The sequence below is a fragment of the Phodopus roborovskii genome, unplaced genomic scaffold (genome assembly GCF_943737965.1).
Source record: "Phodopus roborovskii unplaced genomic scaffold, PHOROB, whole genome shotgun sequence".
Lineage (NCBI taxonomy): Eukaryota > Metazoa > Chordata > Mammalia > Rodentia > Cricetidae > Phodopus > Phodopus roborovskii.
The window spans coordinates 21,884,912-21,907,931 of NW_026126416.1; the positions used below are offsets into that span (position 1 = coordinate 21,884,912).

At 44.7% G+C, this 23,020-nt stretch overlaps 1 protein-coding gene across 4 annotated transcripts in view; it reads left to right on the top strand.

The window, feature by feature from the left end:
* Nucleotides 1-23,020, top strand: part of Slc23a2 (solute carrier family 23 member 2) — a 92,776-nt gene that overhangs the window by 64,620 nt on the left and 5,136 nt on the right. For all 4 annotated transcript variants that reach the window (XM_051183335.1, XM_051183334.1, XM_051183333.1 and 1 more), the window contains 10 exons: nucleotides 1,094-1,182; nucleotides 2,113-2,177; nucleotides 3,274-3,455; nucleotides 6,620-6,740; nucleotides 7,155-7,311; nucleotides 11,516-11,663; nucleotides 12,683-12,788; nucleotides 19,061-19,190; nucleotides 20,272-20,409; nucleotides 22,568-22,663. In XM_051183335.1, coding sequence (XP_051039292.1) covers nucleotides 1,094-1,182; nucleotides 2,113-2,177; nucleotides 3,274-3,455; nucleotides 6,620-6,740; nucleotides 7,155-7,311; nucleotides 11,516-11,663; nucleotides 12,683-12,788; nucleotides 19,061-19,190; nucleotides 20,272-20,409; nucleotides 22,568-22,663 — 1,232 coding nt within the window. The remainder of the gene's footprint in view (nucleotides 1-1,093; nucleotides 1,183-2,112; nucleotides 2,178-3,273; nucleotides 3,456-6,619; nucleotides 6,741-7,154; nucleotides 7,312-11,515; nucleotides 11,664-12,682; nucleotides 12,789-19,060; nucleotides 19,191-20,271; nucleotides 20,410-22,567; nucleotides 22,664-23,020) is intronic.

Sequence of the window (23,020 nt, forward strand, 5' to 3'; positions counted from 1 at the left end):
GTCCCCTCTAGTCAATTAATTATAGCACATGATCAGTGGAGGGTATGCCCTGGGAGCGGCTGGCAGGAAGGCCTCTGGCTGTACTGTGAGGCCCATCTCCACTTTGCAGTCCACATTCTACCTGCTGTCACCTAAAGTCACTGTGGTGAAAATGGCCAGGAGAGCATTTTTCACAGTGGAGTGTATCAGAAACCATACCGGGTCCTGGGATTGCTCAGCAGCCAGCTGTTTTGTGACCAGGGCTACTTGTATTTCTGTGTAGTCTTCGTACCTGGCACAGTCCTTATCAGGAGACTACTGGGTCCCTACCTCATGAGCCAGGCCACTGGCATGGATGCCTAGGGCACTTAAGGGTGTGTAAACTAACTGGCCTCATAGTCCTGCAGACAGCAGGAGCAGGATTTATACTTTATCCTCAAATACTGTGAAAATAGTGATTAAGTTCTTATGCCAACTGTTAACTTAGTTGACATGCTCTACTTTTCCAATAAAAACAGCAAAATCTCTGTGCTTTGATTATTTACATTCAATTTGAATTCAATGTGGGCAGGAGATTTAATGGGGAAGTTTACTAGGTTTCTGAACCCTCTATTTAAAATATAACTTACAACTTTCCTTCCGGGTACATAGAGATCATTCATATGATTTTAATACTTGTCTTTTGTGACTAGGGCAGACTTCAACTCACAGATGGAGCAATGGAATAATGAAAAGAATTTGAAAGGGAAGAGGAGGGTTGTATCCTGATATTTGTTAGGGAGCCCATGAGCTCAGCAGGGAAGAGGGAAGCCCAAATCCCCAGTGACCCACCCCCAGGGGGAGAGGAAACAGTAGCAGGAACTGGTGTTGGGTGGTAGTGCTGACCATAGGGGTCCTCTAGAACTACCAGAGCAGCAGGAGGAGGGGGGATTGGAGAAGCTAGTGGCCCCAGCTGTGTGTGCGCATAGGAGATCTTTACAGAGATTCTTTACAGCTGTGCCTGTGTTTACTCATGTGCTGCTTGTCTATGGAATTGACTGTTAAGCTGTCAAATAGTGAACTACCTCGGTAGTTCCCGATGCCGTGATCATGGTTTTGGTCTCGTTTCTTTTAGGTTACCCCTGTTTCAGGCCAGTGCTTTTGCATTTTTGGCCCCTGCTCGAGCCATCCTGTCTTTAGATAAATGGAAATGTAACACCACAGGTAATTGCAGTTATTTCCACATATGTCATGGGGGTCCTTTAAAGCAGGTGGAAAGGGGGCCTGGACACCGTGCCAATAACTGAGCATAGAATGTACTGGCCCATAAGCAGCTTAGAACGCTCCAGTCTGTGGACCGTCCCTGTTTCTGTCTTTACATTCGCTCTTCATCCCTAACCCTAGGGCCAGCAAGGGCCAGAAATTACTCCACATCTGTTTGCCAATGGAGCTGATAATAAATATGGGGATAGGATGGAAAAATATTTGTGCTATTTTTCTGCCTCTCTTTCAGTGGATTGTGTGACTTACCATAATCACTCTCTCGCTGCATCAGCATCCCTTCTCTAAAGCATCTTTGCCTTTTAAGGATCTGGCTACTGTGGTTTTCTGCAAATGACTTTCATTCCCCTTCCTTAGTGATTGCAAAGATCCTTATGGAACCTGATAAGCTTGAGGAATTTGAGGAAGTCAGACCTGGTGAACTCAGAATAGTTATATTTTGAAGTTCTAGGAGCCAAGCTTTCCTGATTTCCTTGCCTTTCCTGCTCCTAGGCATTACTTTGTGACCATTGATTTTGACTTAGGAACTGGAAAAGGCCCTGCTTCATCTAGGTTTTTAAAACCTCAGCCCACAGCCTTGCTGTTGGGCATTTCAGGTAGTTGCTTGCAAAGAGTGGTTTCTGTGAAGCTGGCACTGGCTAGTAGCGCCACCTCAGTCAGCTGTTGACACATTGAGAAGCTCTTTCAGTGAGTACATTCAGCTACTTAGTGTTAGGAATCCATCTGCAAGCATAAGCCCTACTACTGTCGCAGGTTGAGCTTTAGGAATTAATACTTAAAACAGTGAAGAAAAATTTAAGGTTATTATAAATATGTGCTATGAAACATTAGTGTCACCCTAGAAAAACTTTGTCTTTCCTTTTTGTTTTCAAGAGATTACAGTTGCCAACGGGACGGCAGAGCTGTTGGAACATATCTGGCATCCCCGGATCCAAGAGGTAAAGGATGAGCACTGATCTCCTTTGTCTTCCTTGTATCTCTTCTCATCTTTGGTGCTGATTGTACCCAAGAAACTGCAGTTGCATTTACAAATCTCTTTTGTTTTCAACCCCTAGACTGTTTAGTTGAGCTTTATGCCATCAGTCCTCAGGCATGCCTGCTCATGTCCTCCAGTGTGTGACTGAGTGAGGCTTGTTGGCTGTCAGCAGAAGAGGTCTGGCTACTTTGTGTCTGCCTGTTGTCGCTGGTCTTGTTGCTGTGCTGGAATGCTGAAAACAGCGTGTAGGGAGCAAGCTCAGTGTCAGAGGCTTTGTCTATCTTGGTGGGGAAGTCATGGAACAGCTGTTCAGCCCATGGCAGCCAGGAAGAGGGCAAGGGGTGCAAGAAGGGGCCAAGGCAAGATACAGTTCCCGAGGACACATCTCAGTATCCACTTCCCCCGTCTCTCAATGATGTCCTCTTACTATGAGCCATCCATTGACTATCTAATTGTCTCTGGAAGCTTCACGATGGACACATCCAGAGATGGACATCTCAGTACAGGCAAGTTGATAGTCATATCTGTTTGCTGAAAGAAAGATTTTTTTGGGGGCCAAAGTACATTTGAGCAGAGTTGATTGAAGCTGCCCCCAGGTACAAAAAACAAAACAAAACAGCTGACGAGTGTTCGGATGTGTTCATATTGTCACCATGAAATCTTTAGACTTAGTCCAGATACCACTTTATGTGACAAATTCCTTCAGAATTTCTGCCAGTAACTCTGTCTTTTAAATGTCTTTCTGGGGCTGTCTTTTAAAGTTGACTGTATTGAAATAGCCTGCATTGTATAGGGCTGCATTGAAAACGTGCTCTTTTGAGAACTGGCAGGTTTGTCCATCTCACCCACAGTGAGAAGGCAGGCAGATTTGTCTTCAGCCCATTTCTGCAGCTAGCCTTAAAGCGCCGATGGCGATGTCGGTTACCTCTGCAGAAACCTTTTTGTAGGGTCCTGGGGACTGTTCCAGATGTCACGCTGCTATACGATGTGAGTTGTGATAGCGGGTGACATTCTGAGTGTTTGGCATCACTCTCAGACTCTGCCCTTCTTTGTTGCAGATCCAGGGAGCTATCATCATGTCCTCATTGATAGAAGTGGTCATCGGCCTCCTCGGCCTGCCCGGGGCTCTGCTGAGATATATTGGACCCCTGACCATCACCCCCACCGTGGCCCTCATTGGCCTCTCTGGTTTCCAGGCAGCAGGAGAGAGAGCAGGGAAGCACTGGGGCATTGCCATGCTGTAAGTGTCCTGAGAGAGCGCCAGGGGTGGGGACCGCGGAGACAGTCCTTACCACTGTGGGACAGTCACACTAACTTGGGAAGAAGGAAATCTGTGAAGATAAAATGTTTGGGCACTTTAAGTTTTACCCGACTCATGTGTGGGCCAATGAAGTGTTTATTTTGGATCAGAGCTTAGACACAAAAGCAGTCAGGGAACCCCAGAGGCAGACAGCAGTGGTGTGTGGAGAGGGGAGAACTGTTGGGTATGGTCAGGTGGCAGTTGTGCTGGCCCCGCCCTTTTGAGGTCATGCTCAGTCTCATGCAAGGGAAGCTACACTGTTTAATGAGACTGGCAGCAGAGCGCTGTTACCAGAAACCTTAGGATGCTCAACTGCTCTCAGAGCTGTGCACTCCAATGGCAAGGCCACAGCTTCTCATGGAGCCTGCCTTCTTTCTGTATAGAACATGAGATACATTGACGGTGTCTATCAATATTGCATATTAGCGAAGACATAGGATTTTAATCATTTGTAAGACTGAGAATTCACATTCTTTCTGTATGTGTAGAGTAGGTGTAAGGATTCTATCATAGGTTAATACATTGAAGAAGCTGTAATTTTACCAACTAATAAAAATTTGAAAACTAATAGTTCTAATTTTTTTGTTTTGTTTAGCAAATATTCCATTTTTTTTTTAAAGTGAGAAGTTTTATTAGAAAGGGAAGGGAGGGGGAAGGGAAAAAAAAGGTAAAGGGACACAGAACAGAAGAGAAGAGGGAGACAGGACTGTGTCCCCCTCAGTGGAATGTGGTGAGTACCAGAAAGGTGGTGTTGCATCTATAAAACATTAAAATTTAAGATCCATAACAAAAGATTAAGGGGAAAAACACATAGGAGCTTTTTGTAAAAAAGAAAAAAGCCTAAATTTGATATAAATAACTTATAGTCAGCAAAGACATTGGAACAATTGCTAATAATTTAGCCGGTAACAGTAGCAGCACTAATAACCATGGAGTGATTAGCGTTGTCCTGGAGAGATTTTATAGGCTTTTTTCTGCAGTAGCTAGCAAACCATGTGACCAAAGTGGGGGAAGTTAATAAAAGTAGAGAAAATGGATAAAGGTAATACCCAGAAGTCATCTGTTTGAGCTAAAAACCTTACAAGCCCACTCTTGGTAAGGCTGAGATGAACGGAATGTGCACTTATGGAGGGTTACTTCTGTAGATCAGAGATAGATAACGAAAACAATGAAATTCTTCCAGTAAAATAGCCAAAATGGACTCCGTGCCCCATACTTCCCCTAGGAAGTCCTTCCAGGGTTTCATGGCCTCCTCAGGCGTCCTCTCTGCGAGAGACATCCAAACAAGTTTGAAGCTGCCCCATAAATTCTGTAGCTAGTTCTCCCGTGTCCCTCTTCACTTGCTGCTCCACAGATGCCTGGTTTTGAATGGGACACACTGTCCCCCAAGCCATTTCCTCTGCTGCCTTTCTCGTTTTAGTAGTGGCATAGGCACATTTGTACTCTGTCACGGTTACGCCCTTGTCATTTGCCACATGCAGCCCACAAGTTCTGCATGTTTTCCTCTTTGGTCCCCAGTTTCTCTTGCCCCGACCCTTTCTGACCATTTCTAGCCTGTGTAGGGCTTAAGCCGTTTGTGACTGCCAGGACCTTTCCTCTGTCTCCTCTTTTGAAATTCCAGTTTAGACACAAGCTACACTTTCCTTAACTCCCCCCTCCCCTGTCTGTTGGTGAGTTTCTTTAACGTATTTAAAAAGAACAGTGCAGTGGAGGTGGGTGTTGCTTGAAACAAAGGTGACAGACAGGTAGGGTTGGGGCTCATTGGGATGTGTTCATCTTGAATAGATAGGTTATTTTTAGTACTATATGTTGGCATGTTAGCTTTGGTTTTTTGTAAATTCTGTCCCAGAGGAAATGAAGCAACTTGGATCCCATAAATGTTTTCAATCTTGACCTAAGCTGTCAGATGTTGACGGGTTATCAGTTCATCCAGGTGACCCCGAGGGAGCCTGTGCTCAGCCAGCCTTAGGAGTGTAACCAGGAAGTGGGTTTCCATAGCTAGTAATGCGGTCTCAGTAATTGGAATACTTAAGCTTAGCTTTGATCAGCCGGGCAATGGTGGCAACGCCTTTAATCCCAGCACTCAGGAGGCAGAGGCAGGCAGATCTCTGTGAGTTCGAGGTCAGCCTTGTCTACAGAGTGAGTTCCAGGACAGGCTTCAAAACAATACAGAAAAACCCTGTCTCAGGGAAAAAACAAAAATCCAAGCTTAGCTTTGAAGATACTCTCTTGTCAACTTTACCATAGGTGGCAAGTGAAAAGTCACTGGAGACAGAGGATTAGACCCTGTGAGGTAGTTCAGCACATCCTGTGTCCCTGTGTTATTTTCTTCATACAGTCTACTTGGGAGGATGAGAAATGGCCTTCGACTTGTCAGCCCACTTGGACCTTCAGGCTGATGAGGAAGTGTTAGGATCCTGGGATTAGGAAGTTCTGTAGCTAACCCAGGATTCCTGCCCCTAGGACAGGTGTAGAAGGAGAAGCAAGGAATTAAAGCTCAGGCTAAAGAGCTAGCTAGATCTTATCACCGAGTAGCTCTGCCGGTGTGACCCTGAATGACTGACGTAGGGCCTGGGGAAAGAGTATGGCCACAGAGGCTGCCCCTCAAGAAGCTGTGCAGTGTTACCTTGTTTTCAAAAGCAACTTACACTCAATGTAAAGAAATCAGAAGATAAAGAAAAGTGGGAAAAAATAGATCACTGCAAAAATAGATCCTTGGTGGCATTTGGATCATGTCCTTCCCTCCTGTTGGTGTACATGTGGGCATGTATACACACTTCCCTCCTGTTGGTATGCACAATAGTTTCTTGGTTGCTTCGAGCTGATTTCTAGTTGTAAATATACTCTCTGGTATTATTTTATATTGCTTCATTTCCCTCCCATGGAGTCAGCTTTCCCATTCTTTGGATTTTCTTACTCTAGTCAGTATCAAGAAATGGTGGGCCAGCTGCTTGTGACATCTTTCTCCAGATGGTAACACTTCCCAACTGTGTTAGCACAAGGTTAGGTGAATGAACTGAACATGTGTAACTAATTAAAACTGAGTTATTTTAATGCATAGATATAACAACCTTTAATGTTATGAATTTTCTTTTTCTTCGCAGGACGATTTTCCTAGTGTTACTATTCTCACAATATGCCAGAAATGTTAAATTTCCTCTCCCAATTTATAAGTCCAAGAAAGGATGGACTGCATACAGATTACAACTTTTCAAAATGTTTCCTGTGAGTAGTTGATCCCCCTACCCCCAGCACAGTATGCCTTTCTTCACATGTAGGGTAAAGGGAGGCTATAGGGATGATGACATGACATTGGGGGACTTGTTCCTCACAGCCTTAAAGTCTACATGCGTATAAGGTTCCAGTTCCAAGATTAGATTACATTATTTTTTGCAGTGCCACAGAAGGACTCTTATCAGTGGCTCTGAGATGAGACCCCACGTGGACTCTGCAGGCATTTTGCCCATTCTTTTACTAGCCAGACTTTGGAAAGTAAAATGAATTTGCCTGCATAAACGTCAGTGCAATTCCATTGCAACAGTCATTCTACACAGTCCTGACTATGGTGGGCTTGGGGTGGTGGTTTTCCAGTGGGAAGGGATGCATTACCCACAGAGATTCTGCCCTTGACCATTCTAGATAATCCTGGCCATCCTCGTGTCCTGGCTGCTGTGCTTCATCTTCACGGTGACTGATGTCTTCCCTTCCAACAGCACCAACTATGGCTACTATGCACGCACAGATGCCAGGAAGGGTGTACTTCTGGTAGCTCCATGGTTTAAGGTTCCATACCCATGTAAGTATCATGAAGGCCCAGCTGGGAGGGGCTGCAAGTACATAATAGGTTGATCTAAGAATGACTCTTTGCCTGAACATTTTTCTAATCGTGTATGTGTATGTGTGTGCACATGTATGCATGCTCATGTGCAGGCACAGGTATGGAGGTCAGAGGATAATCTCAGATGTGGCTCGCATCTTCCCCTTGTTGGAAATAGAGTATCTTTGTTGTTTGCCACTGCATATTCTAGACTGGCTATGTTGTAAACTAAAGGGATTCTCTGTTTCCCACCATCCATCTCTGGGGAAGCACTGGTATTGTATAGGCACTACTGTGTGGGTTCTGGGGATTTCAACTCATGCCCTCATGCTTCAAATGGCAAACACTTTACCCACCATGCCTTCTTCCTAACCCAGAAGCCTGAACATTTTAATGACGTTTTGGTCATTAGAGAATCAGACAGTGAAAAGGGAAGTTCTTGTCTCCCTTAGGTCAGTCACCCACACACAGTTACTGACCATTTATTTCCCCTCTCAGGCTAACTACTTGGCCTTCTGAGCCCTATTGGGCTCTGAAATCCTGGGCAGGTGCTCTGGCCAATGTGCAAAGATTTGAGGGCCACTACTGATAGAGACAGGCAGGAAGCTACTTGGTACCAGAGCTGCCACAATGAAAAAAACCTGGAGATTAGCTCGCTGCCCCTTTTTGGCGAGTTCATGTGATCGTTTTACTTTGGTCACAGGTGAGTGGGTAAACTGACACCTATAAGCAGCCGGAAGGTGGGGTTGAGGCCTCAGTGTTGGGTAACTCGTGGCACAGAGCATGAATCTCCACCCAAAGGAACCTGGAGTCACATGCAGCATTCCCAGATCCCAGCCCTGAACTTCCTCACGGGAACCAGCGCTTAGAGTGCTGTTCCCAGCATTTTGTGTTTTCTTAAAGTTGAAGCATGAACTTTGCTGGGTTGAGCCAGTTACCTCTTGAGCTGTCTTATTTTCTTATTTTACACTGAGAAACCCAAAAAGTGAAGAAAAGCCAAGAATATTAAGGTTGGGTCAAAGATGACTCCTCCAAGCATGCTGAGTGGTGATAATGTCGGCAACTCACCCCTTTGTTCTTGGTACTTTCTGAAAGCTGTAACAGGCTTAGCCTTCTAAAATAACATTCTCACCATGTGGCGTCTCAAAGAGTATTTATATACACCTATCCTGTTTCCAGAAAAATGTGCTCAGTTCATAAACACACCCATAAGCCAAGATAAAGTGAGATTAAAGGTCACTTGGTAAGGCATCGTGGGAGGACTGAGCAGAGAGCGAGACTCAGTGCATCTGCATGGACTACCCAAGCATGTGGCTTCCCAGCTGAGGGCTGGTGGGAATGCATACGGGCCACGAACTGTTCCTATAAGGGGCTCTCCAGGGGCATCACAGGACCAATCCATGAGATGGTGTCACTTGGTAGACAGGGTGCATGGCATCCCCGTATAAGTGAGTAAGCTCATAGGGTTCTCTTTAGGAACAGCCTTCAGCTGCCAAGAGCTAGTGAACTGTCTTTTACTTAGTTCCTCTGAGTGAAAAGCCACCAGTAAAACCCAATTCTCTTCACTTTTCCAGTGAAGAGAGGACATTTTTCAAATATCACAAGCCATGTCCTCAGCCTTCAACATAGGAAAGATTGCCTAGATTAATGTTAATATACAGACTTCTGGTCCAAGATGTCAGCAATGCCAAGGCAAAAGACCTGTTGTAACACACTGAAAAAGTAGGTAAGCCAGGCATAGCATATCCTTACAGATAATACCAGCTTTCTTGCTCTCTCAGGAGGTTGAGCAAAAGAATGAGGAGTTTGAGATCACATACGTGAATTAAAAACCAGTTAGTAAGCCAAGTTCTAGTTAGTGGGAGAGAGAAAGTAACAGCTGTAAGGCAGAAAGTCAAAAAGTTGTGTATTTGGGGGTGTGTGTACAGAATGAAAGAGACAAATGAATTAAAAGTTTGAGAAGGAACTGGACAGAGTCTCAGTGGTTTAGGGCTTCTGTTCCTAACACCCATATGGTGGCTCGTAAACCATCTGTGAACTCCAGTTTCAGGAGATCTGATGTCCTCTTATGGGGCACTGTGTGAACCGGATACATATGTGCATGGTCATACATGTAGATAAAACACTTGTATACATAGTATACATAAAATAAAACAAGTCTTTAGAAACAAATGCTTCAGATATAACTGTTACTATAAAGGATTTTTAGAGATCAGATTTAGAGTTCAGGTAAGAGCCAAAAATAAATAGATAAATAAAAAATAAAAGGGACTAAGAAATATTTAAAATGTACTTCATGAAAAATGGTGCAGGTTGAGTCTTCCTGTTTTACAAAGTGATTGGGGCCCTGGTATCTTTGAACTGGGAATGTCTGTATTCTGTATCTGGGTCTAAGCATGAAGGTTGTCTGCATTTCACTCACCTGACACATAGCTTCAACGTAATTTATATTCTTTTTAGAATAGTGCTTTTTTTGGGGGGGGTTGTTTGTTTGTTTGTTTGTTTGTTTTTTGTATGGGTGCTTTCCCTGCAAGTCTGTGCATTAGTTTCCTGCCTGGTGCCTATGGAGGCCAGAAGTTGGATCCTCTGGAACTGGAGTTACAGGTGGTTGTGAACTGTCATCTGGGTGCTCGGAATTGAACCCAGGTCCTCTTAAAGTGTAGCCATGCTGCCACCCTCTTCCTCCTCAGTGTCTGCATTTTGACTTTGGAATATTCCACTTGAGATGTCATGCTAATTTTAAAAGTATTTCCTATTTTGGGAGATTTCATACACACACACACACACACACACACACACACACACACACACACACACACACGGTTTATTTGAGACAGGGTTTCTCTGTGTAGCCCTAGTTGTCCTAGAATTAACTAGTGCAGGCTGGCCTCTGAACTCACAGGGATCTGCCTGCCTCTGCCTTCTGAGTGCTAAGATTAAAGGTGTATGTCACCACCTTCTGGCCACATTTCATATTTTTAAACTAGGATGTTTGAGTGAAAATGGTAGAATAGGAATCTTCCCTCTAAACCAGGAAAGGAAGATTCTCTAAATCATGCTACAGTCCAAATACTGTAGCAGAAGAAATCTTGTTCTAAAACCTCAGGTGGAACTTGACAAACAAGGTCCTTGAACAAATCCTGAGAGAAAGTGCGGGCCGCCACTGTGTCTGGGCATAGCCTGTGACACCCTTGGGAATGACACCTTGCACCTCCTGCTCCAGCTGTGCCTGCCTCCTCCAATTGCTCCCGGGGTTGGGCAGCCCTGGGCAGGAGCACTGCTCACTTTCCAGTCGTTTGTACATCTGCTTTGAATGTCTTTTCTCTTCCTGACCCTGTCTTCATTTGAACTTGAACCATCACACTGTTAGTGGTCATCTCAGAGTGCCCAAAGCTACAGGGCTGGCTCCTGCCCCAGAACTGTGTTTCAGATTTTCCCACTGTGTGGCATCTGGGTTATTATTCCCAATGGTTCAAGGAAGAAGGGCAAGTGACTTTATCAAGAAAAAGAAAAATGTTTATTAAGAGTTAGGCAAATGCAGATACTCAAATGAAATTACAATAGGAATTTTGTTTACTTTAAAATAAGTTAAACCTGCTAGTAACAAGGTAGGATTGTGTATACGTTGTGGTGTCCTTGACTAGAGTAGTTGTGACTTTTCACTTGGTGCCACTACTTTGTACTATGATTCTACAGCTGTGCCATGAATCCCTGATACAAACTTCCATTCCAAGCTAGGAAGGCAATCCCAGCGCTGTAATCCCCACACTCTGAAAACTGATGCAGGAGGTTTGCCATGAGTTTGAGGCCTGTCTGAGTTACACAGTGAATACTAGGCCATCCAAGGACTCTGTCTCAAAAGACCGATTTCTGTCTCACCATAGCAGGCAGTGTTAAATTACACTTTAGTGGATGCTAGGAACATGCCTTTGAGGAACAGAATCCCCCACCTCTTTAGTCCAGTGGCTGTTTTCTTCTTAAAGATGAAGAAGTCAACCCTTACTGAGGCCCCCACTCCCGTGACCTTCCCAGACATCTGGTGTGATTTAAGATTTAAAAGCAAATGGTTTCCAAGAGCTTCAGAATCCTGCAGAGATCTTGCAGAGTTCTCTGAGTCCTTGTAACCTTTGCCAGTCCCTCGAGGTAAGTGGATACATCTTTCATGGTTGTTTTCCCTCCTCAGTTCAGTGGGGGATGCCCACCGTCTCTGCGGCCGGTGTCATTGGCATGCTCAGTGCCGTCGTAGCCAGCATCATCGAGTCCATCGGTGACTACTATGCCTGTGCCAGGCTCTCCTGCGCCCCTCCACCTCCTATCCATGCTATAAACAGGTATGTCCCAAGCAGACATGCTTGTCTAGCCTTGGGGAAGCAGCTGAGCGCTTCAGATGACAGCAGCCAAACTGTAACTGGCTGTTTGTCTTTGGCTAAGTCACTGCCCTGGTTGTCTCCTCCATGGCACAGAGCAGCATTCTACCATCTCTTCATAGTGTGGAACAGCACCACGTGTTGCCGTGGTTCTTTGTTTGGTTTTGATATGTCTATTTTGATTTTCTGTTGTTTTCTCAAGTACCCCCCCAGCCCCAAGAACTCAGAATTATTTCTGAGAAGAAGAAAATTCTATTATTCTCTCATTCAGTTTTGACTGCCATAGTCAGACAGATGGCACAACATTTTTCTTGCATCAGATAGTAACTGTTGTAGATCTGTTGGTGAGTGTATTTCAATTGCCCTTTGGAGTAACCTGTTCAGTGTCTTGGGTCATAGAACCAACAAGAATGGCTCTGGAGAGTGTACCCTGTGAGCTGTGGGGTTTTCACCACTTTGGCTTCTGGAAGTCATTAATTGTTTCTAAGGAAGACAGAGAAAAGAGCATAGGCCATGCCTCCCTGTTGTTGCCCCTCCAGCTTGAGTCGGTATGACCTGCATGAACTTTTTGGGGGTTCCTTAAGGCTTTTCACAGTTCTCTCCAGCAGAGCTGTTATACAAGATGAGACTACCCAGTTCAATTTTTTAAAAAAAGATTCAAAGCCAGGGGGCCGTGGCACATGCACGTCTTTAATTCCAGCACTTGGGAGGCAGGGATAGGAAGTCACCCTGGTCTACAAAGAGTTCCAGGACAGCCCTGGCTTGTGTCTAATGGGCAGTGTGGAGGTAGCCTTCTTAGAGTTGTTGAGCACATGGGGGGAGGGGGGTTGTCCTCAGCTTGTCAGAGAAGGGACCTGAGAATCCACACACTGTCACCACAAACCTCCCAAGGGCACCATTCTTGTAGGTTTCAAATGTTAAGAGCTGGTTTCGATATTTCCCTGTGAATGACTGTTTCTTTTCTCCCATTTCTTTACTTTTAGGGGTATTTTTGTGGAGGGTCTCTCCTGTGTTCTTGATGGCATATTTGGTACTGGGAATGGCTCCACCTCCTCCAGTCCCAATATTGGAGTTTTGGGAATTACAAAGGTACAAATGTTTTCCTAGTTAAATGGCTGTCTGTCCATCTCATTGATAGGTCTGACCTGTGACCCTTCCATTATGCTCTTACTTCCCCATCCCCTTTCCTTCTTGGACGAGCTTTGCAGTACCTTTGAGGAGACCACTCCTCACTTGGCCAGCCTGGGTAGGAGGTTTCTGGGTGTGGTTGTGGTTTCCTGCAGAACCCAGGCATTGATTCAGCATCTGCCTGTGTCAGACCTCTGCTGTAAGCAGTGGGAATGCCTGATGAGAAAGTTGGAGTTTACATCCTGACGAGGAAAAACCCTCCAAACCCAACAGAGCATGCTGGATGAGAGATACCTGTCACTACAGAAAACTGTCCATCACATTAAATAGCAGCCTCAGACCTCGGGGATGGAATCCCTCTTGAGTGAAATCTGGGGAGCCATGGTGAAGCAGAATCTGGAACTGAGTCCTCCCTTCTCAACCCTACTAAGACTCTACCTGACCCTAGACAGTGACGTGTCAGCGTACAGCTGTCCCACCCCCAAGCCCAGCTTCTGTAAGAAAGTCTGCTCCAGACCTGTCAGCTTTATTACGGGCAATTAAACCTTATGTCCCAGTTGCCACAGGTAAACAGTGCTGCTTGCCAGGATGTTAAGGAGTGTAGTTTGGCCCAGCAGCCATTGGATATTGTGTAACTAGAGACTGTTGAGACTGGTTTCCTTTTCTTTTTAGCCTACATGAGTCACAGGGCTCCTTACCTAAGAATTAAATCTGGAAGCCTTCTAGACCTGTTTGACCCCCAGCCCCAATGCAAGATTCTATAACCAGATAAAAAGAAACCCAGTATTAAGTGTGATTCATCTTGACTACAAATCCGGGTGAGAGGGAGCAGGGCTGAGATGCAGGGAGCACACCTGACTCGCCGCTCTTCTAAGAGGCAGGGCTGGTGTGAGCTCAACTTCAGCTGTGCCGATGGCACCATCTGCTGCCCATTGCTCCCAGCGCGTGGCATGGAGGGAGGGAGGTTTTGTGAGCACACTGCTTCAATGCTGATGTTGGAGTTCAAGTGCTGCCTACAATAGCAGCAGATGTGGAGCCCAGGAGGCAAAAGGAAGGGTTTGATGGGCACAGAGCCACCCCTGAGCCTGTTCTCCCATGAGCCCATGGGTAGTTAACTCATTCCAAATAGAGTGGTTATAACATTGCTGAGAGGACCTTGTGTTTATCACGCACCCTCCTTCCATATATACCCTTACAGAGAGGAACAGCTAAGGTCCCTGAAAGGAAGCTCCCTTTACAACATGAATGTGTGCCTCAGGGAATGAGTGGTCTTTGAATGGTGCCAGCTTTTTCTAAAATGACACCCCAACAGCACTTACTTACGTTTTGGTTGTGCAGGGGGAAGTGTACATATGAGTGTAGTCCCCACAAGGCCAGAGATAGCATCAGACCCCCTTGGTGCTGAGCTGTAGACAATTGTCAGCCTCTAACTATGGGTCCTGGAAAAACAGTATGAGCTGTTAACCACTGGGCTACCTCTGACCCACCAACACCAATGAATGAGGTGATTGATGTTGCTCTGAATCCCTTTGTTCCCAGCCTCGGGAACCATTTTTCCAGGCTAAAGCTGTATCCATTCAAGGCACTAACTGTCAAGTCCCTAGTCCTCATCTGCCTTAGAGCAGTGAGGTGGGACTTGGAGCAGAAATGTCTGACTCTAGCCCGGTGGCCAGCTAGGAAGACTCCCTGCTTGGGGCAAGAAGGCATGAGCTCTGTGCTGTGTTGGACCCTTTATCCTGCCAAATGACTTGGGAAAAGCTGCTTTTATGATCAGAGCACAGCCCCTAAGGTCTAGATCCACGCTGTCTAACATGGCAGTCAGTAGCCACATGTAGCTGCGTACACTTAAATAGGTTAATGTTAAGATTTTACGTACCCAGTCACATTGATGATATTTCAAGATGCAGTCATTGCACATGCTCAGTGGCTGGCAGAGGACAGCACATTTGGAAAACACTGTCACTGTAGCAGTCTTCTTGACAGACAGGGCTGAGTTACTGCACCAGGCTCAGTATGAAAGGAGGGTGATTTGTCCCCCACCCATCTGCCTGCATTTTCTGGCAGCTCTGCAGTTTGCAGGGTCTATCCAGTCTGCATTCCTTGGACTTGGAATTATAAACGTCTTCACCAGAGTTGAATTACGTACACTGTGCCTCTGCTGAATGTAGTCCCCCTGTTCCACAGAGAAAGCCACAGGAGAGACACCAGGGGGGTGGACTACCCTGGTCCCATTACTTTTTCTCAACACGTCCACAGCAGGTTACCCTGTTGCTCCCTGTGCCCTGGTCCACAAAGGTAGCTTGTAAGATGTTAGAGTTTATCATTTGATGTCAGGTTAGCATGTCTTTCTGGCATGTTTCAAGTAGCAGCTATGTTATAGATATGGTCACTTAAACTGTTTGCCACTTGGTTTACTTCTAGGAACAGAGTGATATAGTCTGTGTCTTTCTCTGCCCCCCGCCCCATTTTCATGTGTTGGTGTTTTGTTTGTATGTATGTACGTTTGTGCCTAGTTCTGACTTCAGAGGTCAGAAGAGGGCATTGGATCCCCAAAACCAAAGTTAAAGATGGTTGTGTGCTATGAGGTGGGTGCTAGGAACTGAACATGGGTCCTCTGGAAAGAGCAGCTCTTAACTGCTGAGACATTTCTTCAGCCCTAGAGTAGTATCTTTTAGGGATGGTATCTAAGGAAGGTCATTTCTCTGGTGCATTACATGCTACTGAAGACTTGGGAAAAGCCTGGAATACACATTTGACTTTTTGATGATCATGAAGGAAGAACTGTCAAAGTTCAGCAAGGCGGTTTGCAAGAGGTACCAGGGAATGGGTTGAATAAGAGGAGACAAAGGTCCAGTGTAACTAGTAGGTAACAGGAGAGCAGCATCTTAAGGCAGTGTCTCTGGGGGCAGTTAGTAGGGGATAAACTGGGATGTGGAGATACATGTTTCTGAGCCAAGTATTCAAGAGGCAGAGACAGGAAGATGACATGAGCCTTTCCTATGGAGTAAGTTCCAGGCCAGCCTGGTTTGCATTATCAAGATCTTACCTCAAAAACAAGACAAGCCATGCATGATGGTTCACACCTTTAATCCCAGCACTTAGAGGCAGGTAGATCTCCTGAGTTAGAGGACAGTCAGGGTTACACAGAAAACCCTGAAAACAAAGCCCCAAAACAAAAGAATCTGAAGGTATTCAGGTAACAAGAGTGGCTTAGTTGCTGCTTGGCTCTTGTCAAAGGCATCCCTGAACCATTTAGACCTTCATCCTCTGGCAGGGCTGCCCATTCCTGCTGGGAACCTTCACACTGATGCTCCCTCTGCCTGTCAACTCTTCCTTCAGGGAAATCTTACTCAGCTTTCCAGAATATCAACAACTCTCCCCAACTCATTTCTTTTTTTCTTTCTTCCTAGGATCCCACATAGCAGAACAGTGTAATTCTTTAAAAATTTTAAAGATCTATTTATGTAGTTTATGTACATGAATGCTCTGTCTTCCTACACAACAGAAAAGGGCATCTGATCCCAACTACAGATGGTTGTGTATTACTCGAAGTTTTATTCCTTGTACTCTTTGACCTTTTGAGGGCCTGCCACCACTTCCAAATAAATCACACACAGAAACTTAACTCTTAGTTATAATGACCAAGCCCTGGGAAGACCAGCTGTAACCTTTGTTGATAGATATCACCTGTCAAGTTCCAGGAGGTCTCGCCTCATCAAACCAGATCCATATCAATCTGGACACAATCCACAGCCTCTTGATTCCTGTGGAAACAAAAGCAAAACTGCTTCTCCAAAACATTTTTTGGATTCCCACTTGACAAATATGTTTTTTGACTTTTTAAAAGTTAAGGCATTCCTAAAGTACCTAGGCTGGTTTATTTCCACTGTCTCCTTCAATTCTAGGTTTCTTGGCACTGTCCTTTGCTTTCCAGCAGTGAAAAAATTCAAAGTCAACACGATAGTATACAAAACCCAGACTCCCTGCTTCTTATAACTGTCTATACACACTTTGTTCTTTGAGAAAGGCACTGGAACCTATTTAGAGGTGTTTCTGTCTGGACCTTTTTAACTGCGTAGCTCTAGGCTTTTTTGACTGAGCAAACTTCACAGTGTTAAGCTACTGCACCGAGTGCAGCTGTCAGCTGGCTCCACCCACTCTCGGTTCAGGTCGTGAAAGCAAAGCCTAGTGCTCACAGCCTAGTTGGAGGTTCATGACTGAGAACTGTATTATACCTTCCCAGCTATGGAAGCCTGTACGTGCATTGCTGCAAGTGGGCTTTTATGTCACTTGCTGCCTCTAGTTCTGTTTAGCATTGCCGGCTGAACAGCAGTGCCTCGTATAGGAGCCGTGTCTTTTTTCCAGCTTTCTCAGGCTCTGGATGGATATCCAAGCCCCACAATGTTATGCCATTAGATTACGTTAAACGTATTTTACTCTTTTGGCTTTTTGAGGGGCCCACCATCCAGCTTCCAGGTAAATCACACACAGAGTTTTATTCCTAGTTATAAATACCCAGCCTTAGCTTGACTGGTTTCTAGCCAGCTTTTTTGTTGTTGTTGTTTAATCTTAAATTAACCCTTCTACCTTTTGCCTATGGGCTTTTACTTTTCTCTTTTGTAAATCGTACTTTACTCTTTCTCCATGGGTAGCTGGACAGCTGCCCCTGGCTGACAGCCTCCTCTCCTTCTTCTCTCGCTCCCTCTCTTGCTCCTCCTGGGTTCTCCGTTTATACCCTCTGCCTGCCAGCCCTGCCTATCTTGCTCCTGCCTCACTATTGGGTGCTCATCTCTTTATTAAGATCACCAGGTGTTTTAGACAGGCAAAGAATCACAGCTTCAAAGAGTTAAGCAAATGCAGCATGAACGAAAGCAGAACACCTTAAAATTATATTTACTACATCTGCGAGCCACCATGTGGCTGTTTGGAATTGAACTCAGGACCTCTGGAAGAGCAGCCAGTGCTCTTAAACCTGGAGCTATCTCTCCAGCCTAGAACAGTACAATTTTATCATGGAGCTGTGACTTAAGACTCATCTTCATATCCATCTAACCCCAGTTTAATGAGTAATCACAAATTAGATCCCAAAAGATGTTTGCTGCATACAAAAGACTCCCTTCTCATGGCACCAATCCATCAGTCCCTGTTGATTGGTCCTTCAATTTGCATCATTTTCCCTCTGTTTGCTTGTCCTTTGGTCCTAGTAGAGGCTAGATTGGAGCAATGGAGGTTGCACATCACTTGTGACTATGTCCCCCTGGGCAGGTGTTTTCTGTTTTCTTTTTCTCTGTACCTCCTTCCTTTCCTTATTCCACTCATCTTTGTGTCCTTCACTAGCCTCAGTCCACTGCCTCGCCCTTCTGAGTGCTGGGATTATAGAAGTGAGCCATCACTTCTCCAAGGAAGTGGGTTATTTACTAATGAACAGAGTTTAACAAGGGGCTAGTAGTCTCTAGAAAGCTTCCTCAATGGCAGAGAGCAAAGGAAGGGTCCAGGGGCAGCAAACCTAGGAGAAGGGACTGTCACATATCTGTGCTGGCCAAACGTGGTTCACTCTGCTTCGGCTGCACCATGTCCTTTGATCCTAAAGCAAAACCCCACGGTTTATCCATGGTAGAGTGAGGAGCCTGAGAGTCAGAGGGGCTGCATTATTAAGCCATTTAGTCAGAGGTACAGCAGGCAAGCAAACCAGTAGCCAGGCTCCAGAATTCTGCATCCTTAGGCCCCTTCGCTCTATCACCTTTTATGGCAAGACACCAGGAGGGGATGTGCTTCCACAAATGGTGGGGGTGTTTATCTGACTTTGCGAAGATGGAGGGGAGCCACAAGGACCTCTGCCGGAATTCTTGGTGAAAAGTCCTGGAAACTGTGAGAGAAGCAGGAACAACAATAGGTGTAGCTGTTGCACCCATGACTCCAGCCAAAGCCCACTCAACAAAAGTAACTGCGTCCAGGGCATGGATAAACAGTCCTGCCTACCTTCTCCTGATCCCTGGGGTCACCTACCCACAGCTGAAACAGTGAACTGAGGCGGTAGAGAGAACGCACCAAGGACAAGTGGGGGTCTTGGGTTGTCTCTATAGTAATTAGGTATTGAGGTCTAGTTCCTGTTAACTGAAAGCTCAAAGAACGCTTAGGTTCTGTCCAGGACACTGTCACATTTGCCCTGGGCCCTGGGAGTCTGGGTTGGAGAATGGCAGGTAAGCTGATGTCTGCAACCATTGTACCCACAGGTCGGCAGTCGCAGAGTGATCCAGTATGGCGCAGCACTCATGCTGGGCTTGGGCATGATCGGCAAGTTCAGTGCCCTATTTGCATCCCTTCCAGACCCTGTGCTTGGAGCCCTCTTCTGCACGCTCTTTGGTAAGAGTCCACTTCTCTGGTAGCAGCAGGTTTACCATCATCAACTGTTCTTCATGTTGGTTGATTCTTTTTAAAATCAAACTGCTTGTTGTTACTCTTTGAACACAGGCTTTTACATACAGGCTTCAATCTTCAGAATTCTCTGGGTTCAGTACAAGTTTTATACAACAGGAACTCAACACTCAAAACTTGGGCCCCAAAATGCATGCAAAGCATACTTTTTCAAAAACATTTAACTTTGACTAAAGCACAGATGCAGACTGGAAACAGTTATTTCAGCCCGACAAAAGTAGTCATCATAAAAGGTGTAAAATAATAGCTAACAATAAACCTAACAATTTCATTTTAAATGTAACAGGTGATATTTCAAAACGTTCAAGCTTTGCATTAGTATTCAAGCTTAAATGTATGTTAAAGATAGAAGTAATTATATTATGAAAATTAACTTAGAAATCTAATCTCTTTAATTAGACTTTCTAGTTGAGTTAACTCAGATACATTCCTCCTATAAATGAGCCCTTTAAGCCTGGCCACTTTCACAATGGGACTTTGGATTTGATCAGTACCATTCAGATATGGTCATTGTGGACATGTCCAAGATTTCTGGTGGGTTTGAGCAAGATGCTTAAATAGAGAGAATGAGAGATGGCTCAGCTATTAGAGCACTGGCTGCTCTTTGAGAGGACCTGGGTTCAATTCCCAGCCCCCATATGGTGACTCACAACTCCAGTTACAGGACATTTGACATTGACTTATGGGCTCTGGGCACACACTCAGTGCAGTCATAAATGCAAGCAAAATACTTAAGTTAAAAAAAAAAATTAAAGCAAACCATTGTCTGTCTACTTGAGTTAAAGAAAATGTAGTGTGATGTTTATGTGTGATGCTGTCATGTGGGTCAGATATGGGTAGTCATATTCTAGAACTGAACCTTCTCTTATTGCCACTGCACTGGTCTCCAAGCTGATTTCTGATGGATAGAGAAAGGATGTCTGGGAATCTGTCCTCAGCCTCTGGGACAGCCTGTCATCATGCCATCGGTGAACTCAGTGGAACTGTATTCTGATGCTTTTCTCTCCAGGAATGATCACAGCTGTTGGCCTCTCTAACCTGCAGTTCATTGACTTGAATTCTTCCCGGAACCTGTTTGTGCTTGGATTTTCCATCTTTTTCGGGCTTGTTCTTCCAAGTTACCTCAAACAAAACCCTCTGGTCACAGGTAGGAGAAAGGCTCTTGTATGTTGGGTAGGAGAGTTGGGATTTCAACTTTAGATTCACAAACAGCTCTTGTAGTTGGGAGGGACCTTGGAACCTCAGGTGTATGTTGCTGAGCCTTTTGTCTCTTCCTTCATTCTGAATCTTGCTCTGAGTATTTTTCTGGAAGCCACTGGGCCTCTCACAGACGTTAACATACTGGCCTTGGTGTCTTCAAATTGGCAGTCTCCAGGCGGACACTTGACACAGGTGCCAAGGTCTCACTTTTTTTTTTATTCTGTGTGTACAAATGTTTTTTTTTTTTTCTGCATGTGTGTACATCAGAAGCATGCAGGGCCAGAAGAGGGCGTCATATCTTGGAACAAGAGAAGCACAAGATTTCAAGGCATCATGTAGGTGCTAGAAATCAAACATGCCTCTACAAGAGCAATAGGTGCCCTTACCCAGTGAATTGTCATCTCACCAGCCCCCAAGGCCTCACTTTTTAATGGTTCCCTTTCCTTTGGCTTAGTAAAACTTGATTTCTCAGGCTTACACTGTATTAAATTGTCTAATTCCTTAATACTCAACTTCACAGACTGATATGTCTATTTTTAATTCAAGAATACTTATGTAGGACCTGGAAAGATGGGAAGACAGTTATGACCTCTTTTTAAATTTCTTTTTTATATTTTATTGTTTTATGTGTATGCGTTCTTTGCCTGCATACATGTGTGTGTATCCTGTGTGTGTCTCATGCCTGAGAAGGCCAGGTGAGGGCTTTGGATCCCCAGGATCCACATGTGGATTCTGGTAATTAAACCTGGGTTTTCTGCAAAAGCAACAAGTGTTCTTAACCATTGATTCAGCCAGCTCTCCATTCCAGCCCTAGGTTTGAGCTCTTATTGCTCTTGTAGAGGACCCGGGTTCAGTTCCCAGCATCTGTATGGAAGCTCATAATTGCCTGAACCCCAGCTCCGCGAAATTTGAAGCTGTCTTCTTATCTCTGGAAATATTACTTACAAATGGTATACAGACATACATGTAGGTAAACACACATACACAAAACAGATCTTTAAGTAAAGAATAGCGCTTTAGCTACTACTTTTTATTTTAATAAAATCCTACTATCATGAACAAAGAAGGAAACTTCTTAAGAAATACCTATTGTTACTGATGTATTATTTTTACAATTGGATAATTCAGGATCATTTTTTAATGCTTTTTTTTCTTCCATAGGCTTTCATATGTAGTCCAGATTGGCACTGAACTTATTTAGATGAGGCTGACTCTGAACTTTTCATCCTTCTGCCTCTACCTCCCAAGTGCTGGGATGACAGGCATGTACTACCATATCTGGCTCAAATTAACTAGATAGGCAGCCTAAATTTGAGATCAGCCTCCTCTACATAGTGAGTTTCAGGATAGCCAGGGCTACATAGAAAGACCCTATCTCAAAAAAATAAACAATAGCAGTAAAAAAAAGAAAACCATTTTTAAGATGTCACGAACAACTGGGCTTTTGGCTCACTTGTAAGCCCAGCACCCAGAAGGCTGAGACAGGATGATTGTCATGAGTTTGATACCAGCCCTAGCAACATAGTGGGTTTCTGGCCAGCCTGAGCTATGAAGTGAGACTTTGCACCCCCCCCCCACTATAGTGTTATTGTTTTGTTATTCACTTGTAAATTTTTTTGCTGCGTTAAAATACAACAGCCATTTATAAAAGATTTGATTTTTATGTGTATGGGTGTTTTGACTTTGTGCTTGTCTGCATCATATGTTGTCCACCATGTGGGAACTGAACCTGGATCCTCTGAAAGAGCAGTCAGTACCCTTAACTACTGAGCCATCTCCCAAGCTCCATAACAGCCATTTTTAGTTCTATACTTTTATAAGTCCATAGACCATATCTCAGTACCTCCACAGTTTATTATAGTGTTATTGTCACTTTATCCAGTTCATCTGCCATGCACCATTGTTAAAACAATGGGATTATTGTTGGGAGTTTGCATAGTAGCTTTATATGTTACTGGCAAGAGTATGTATATGTGTACAACTGAGAATTTTATGTTCAAGTCCTGTGTTGACAGAGGTGTCCACTCCACTGCCCCTTTCTCAGTCAAGGACAGGCCTGTCCTGGCTACAGTGATGAATCTTAATGGTGGTCTGTTCTTATCCAGGTGTGGCGGGAATTGATCAAGTACTGAATGTCCTTCTCACAACTGCGATGTTCGTAGGAGGCTGTGTGGCCTTTATTTTGGACAACACCATCCCAGGTATGTGCTGCATGTCAGGGTTGTTAGATGCACAAGCATCTCTGCAGGAAGAGCAAGGCCTTAGTGTAGCCCAGGGTCAAGCTTTGTCATCCTCACTCTGCCATGTGGAAACAAGAACCACAAATAGCACTCAGTGACCTTTGCCAGTGAGTACCAGCCACTCACCAGTCTGCATCAGGAGGATCCCTTGAGCCCAGGAGGCAGCCTGGCTAACATAATGGGACCCTGTCTTGGGAGTGAGCATAGGAATAAATCAGTTCAAAGCTGCCACTGGTAAAAACTGTTTTCTAAAGTGGTTGAGATAAAACTCCATCAAATGACTGTTAAGAGTTAGCACATCATCCTGTGTGTGATGAG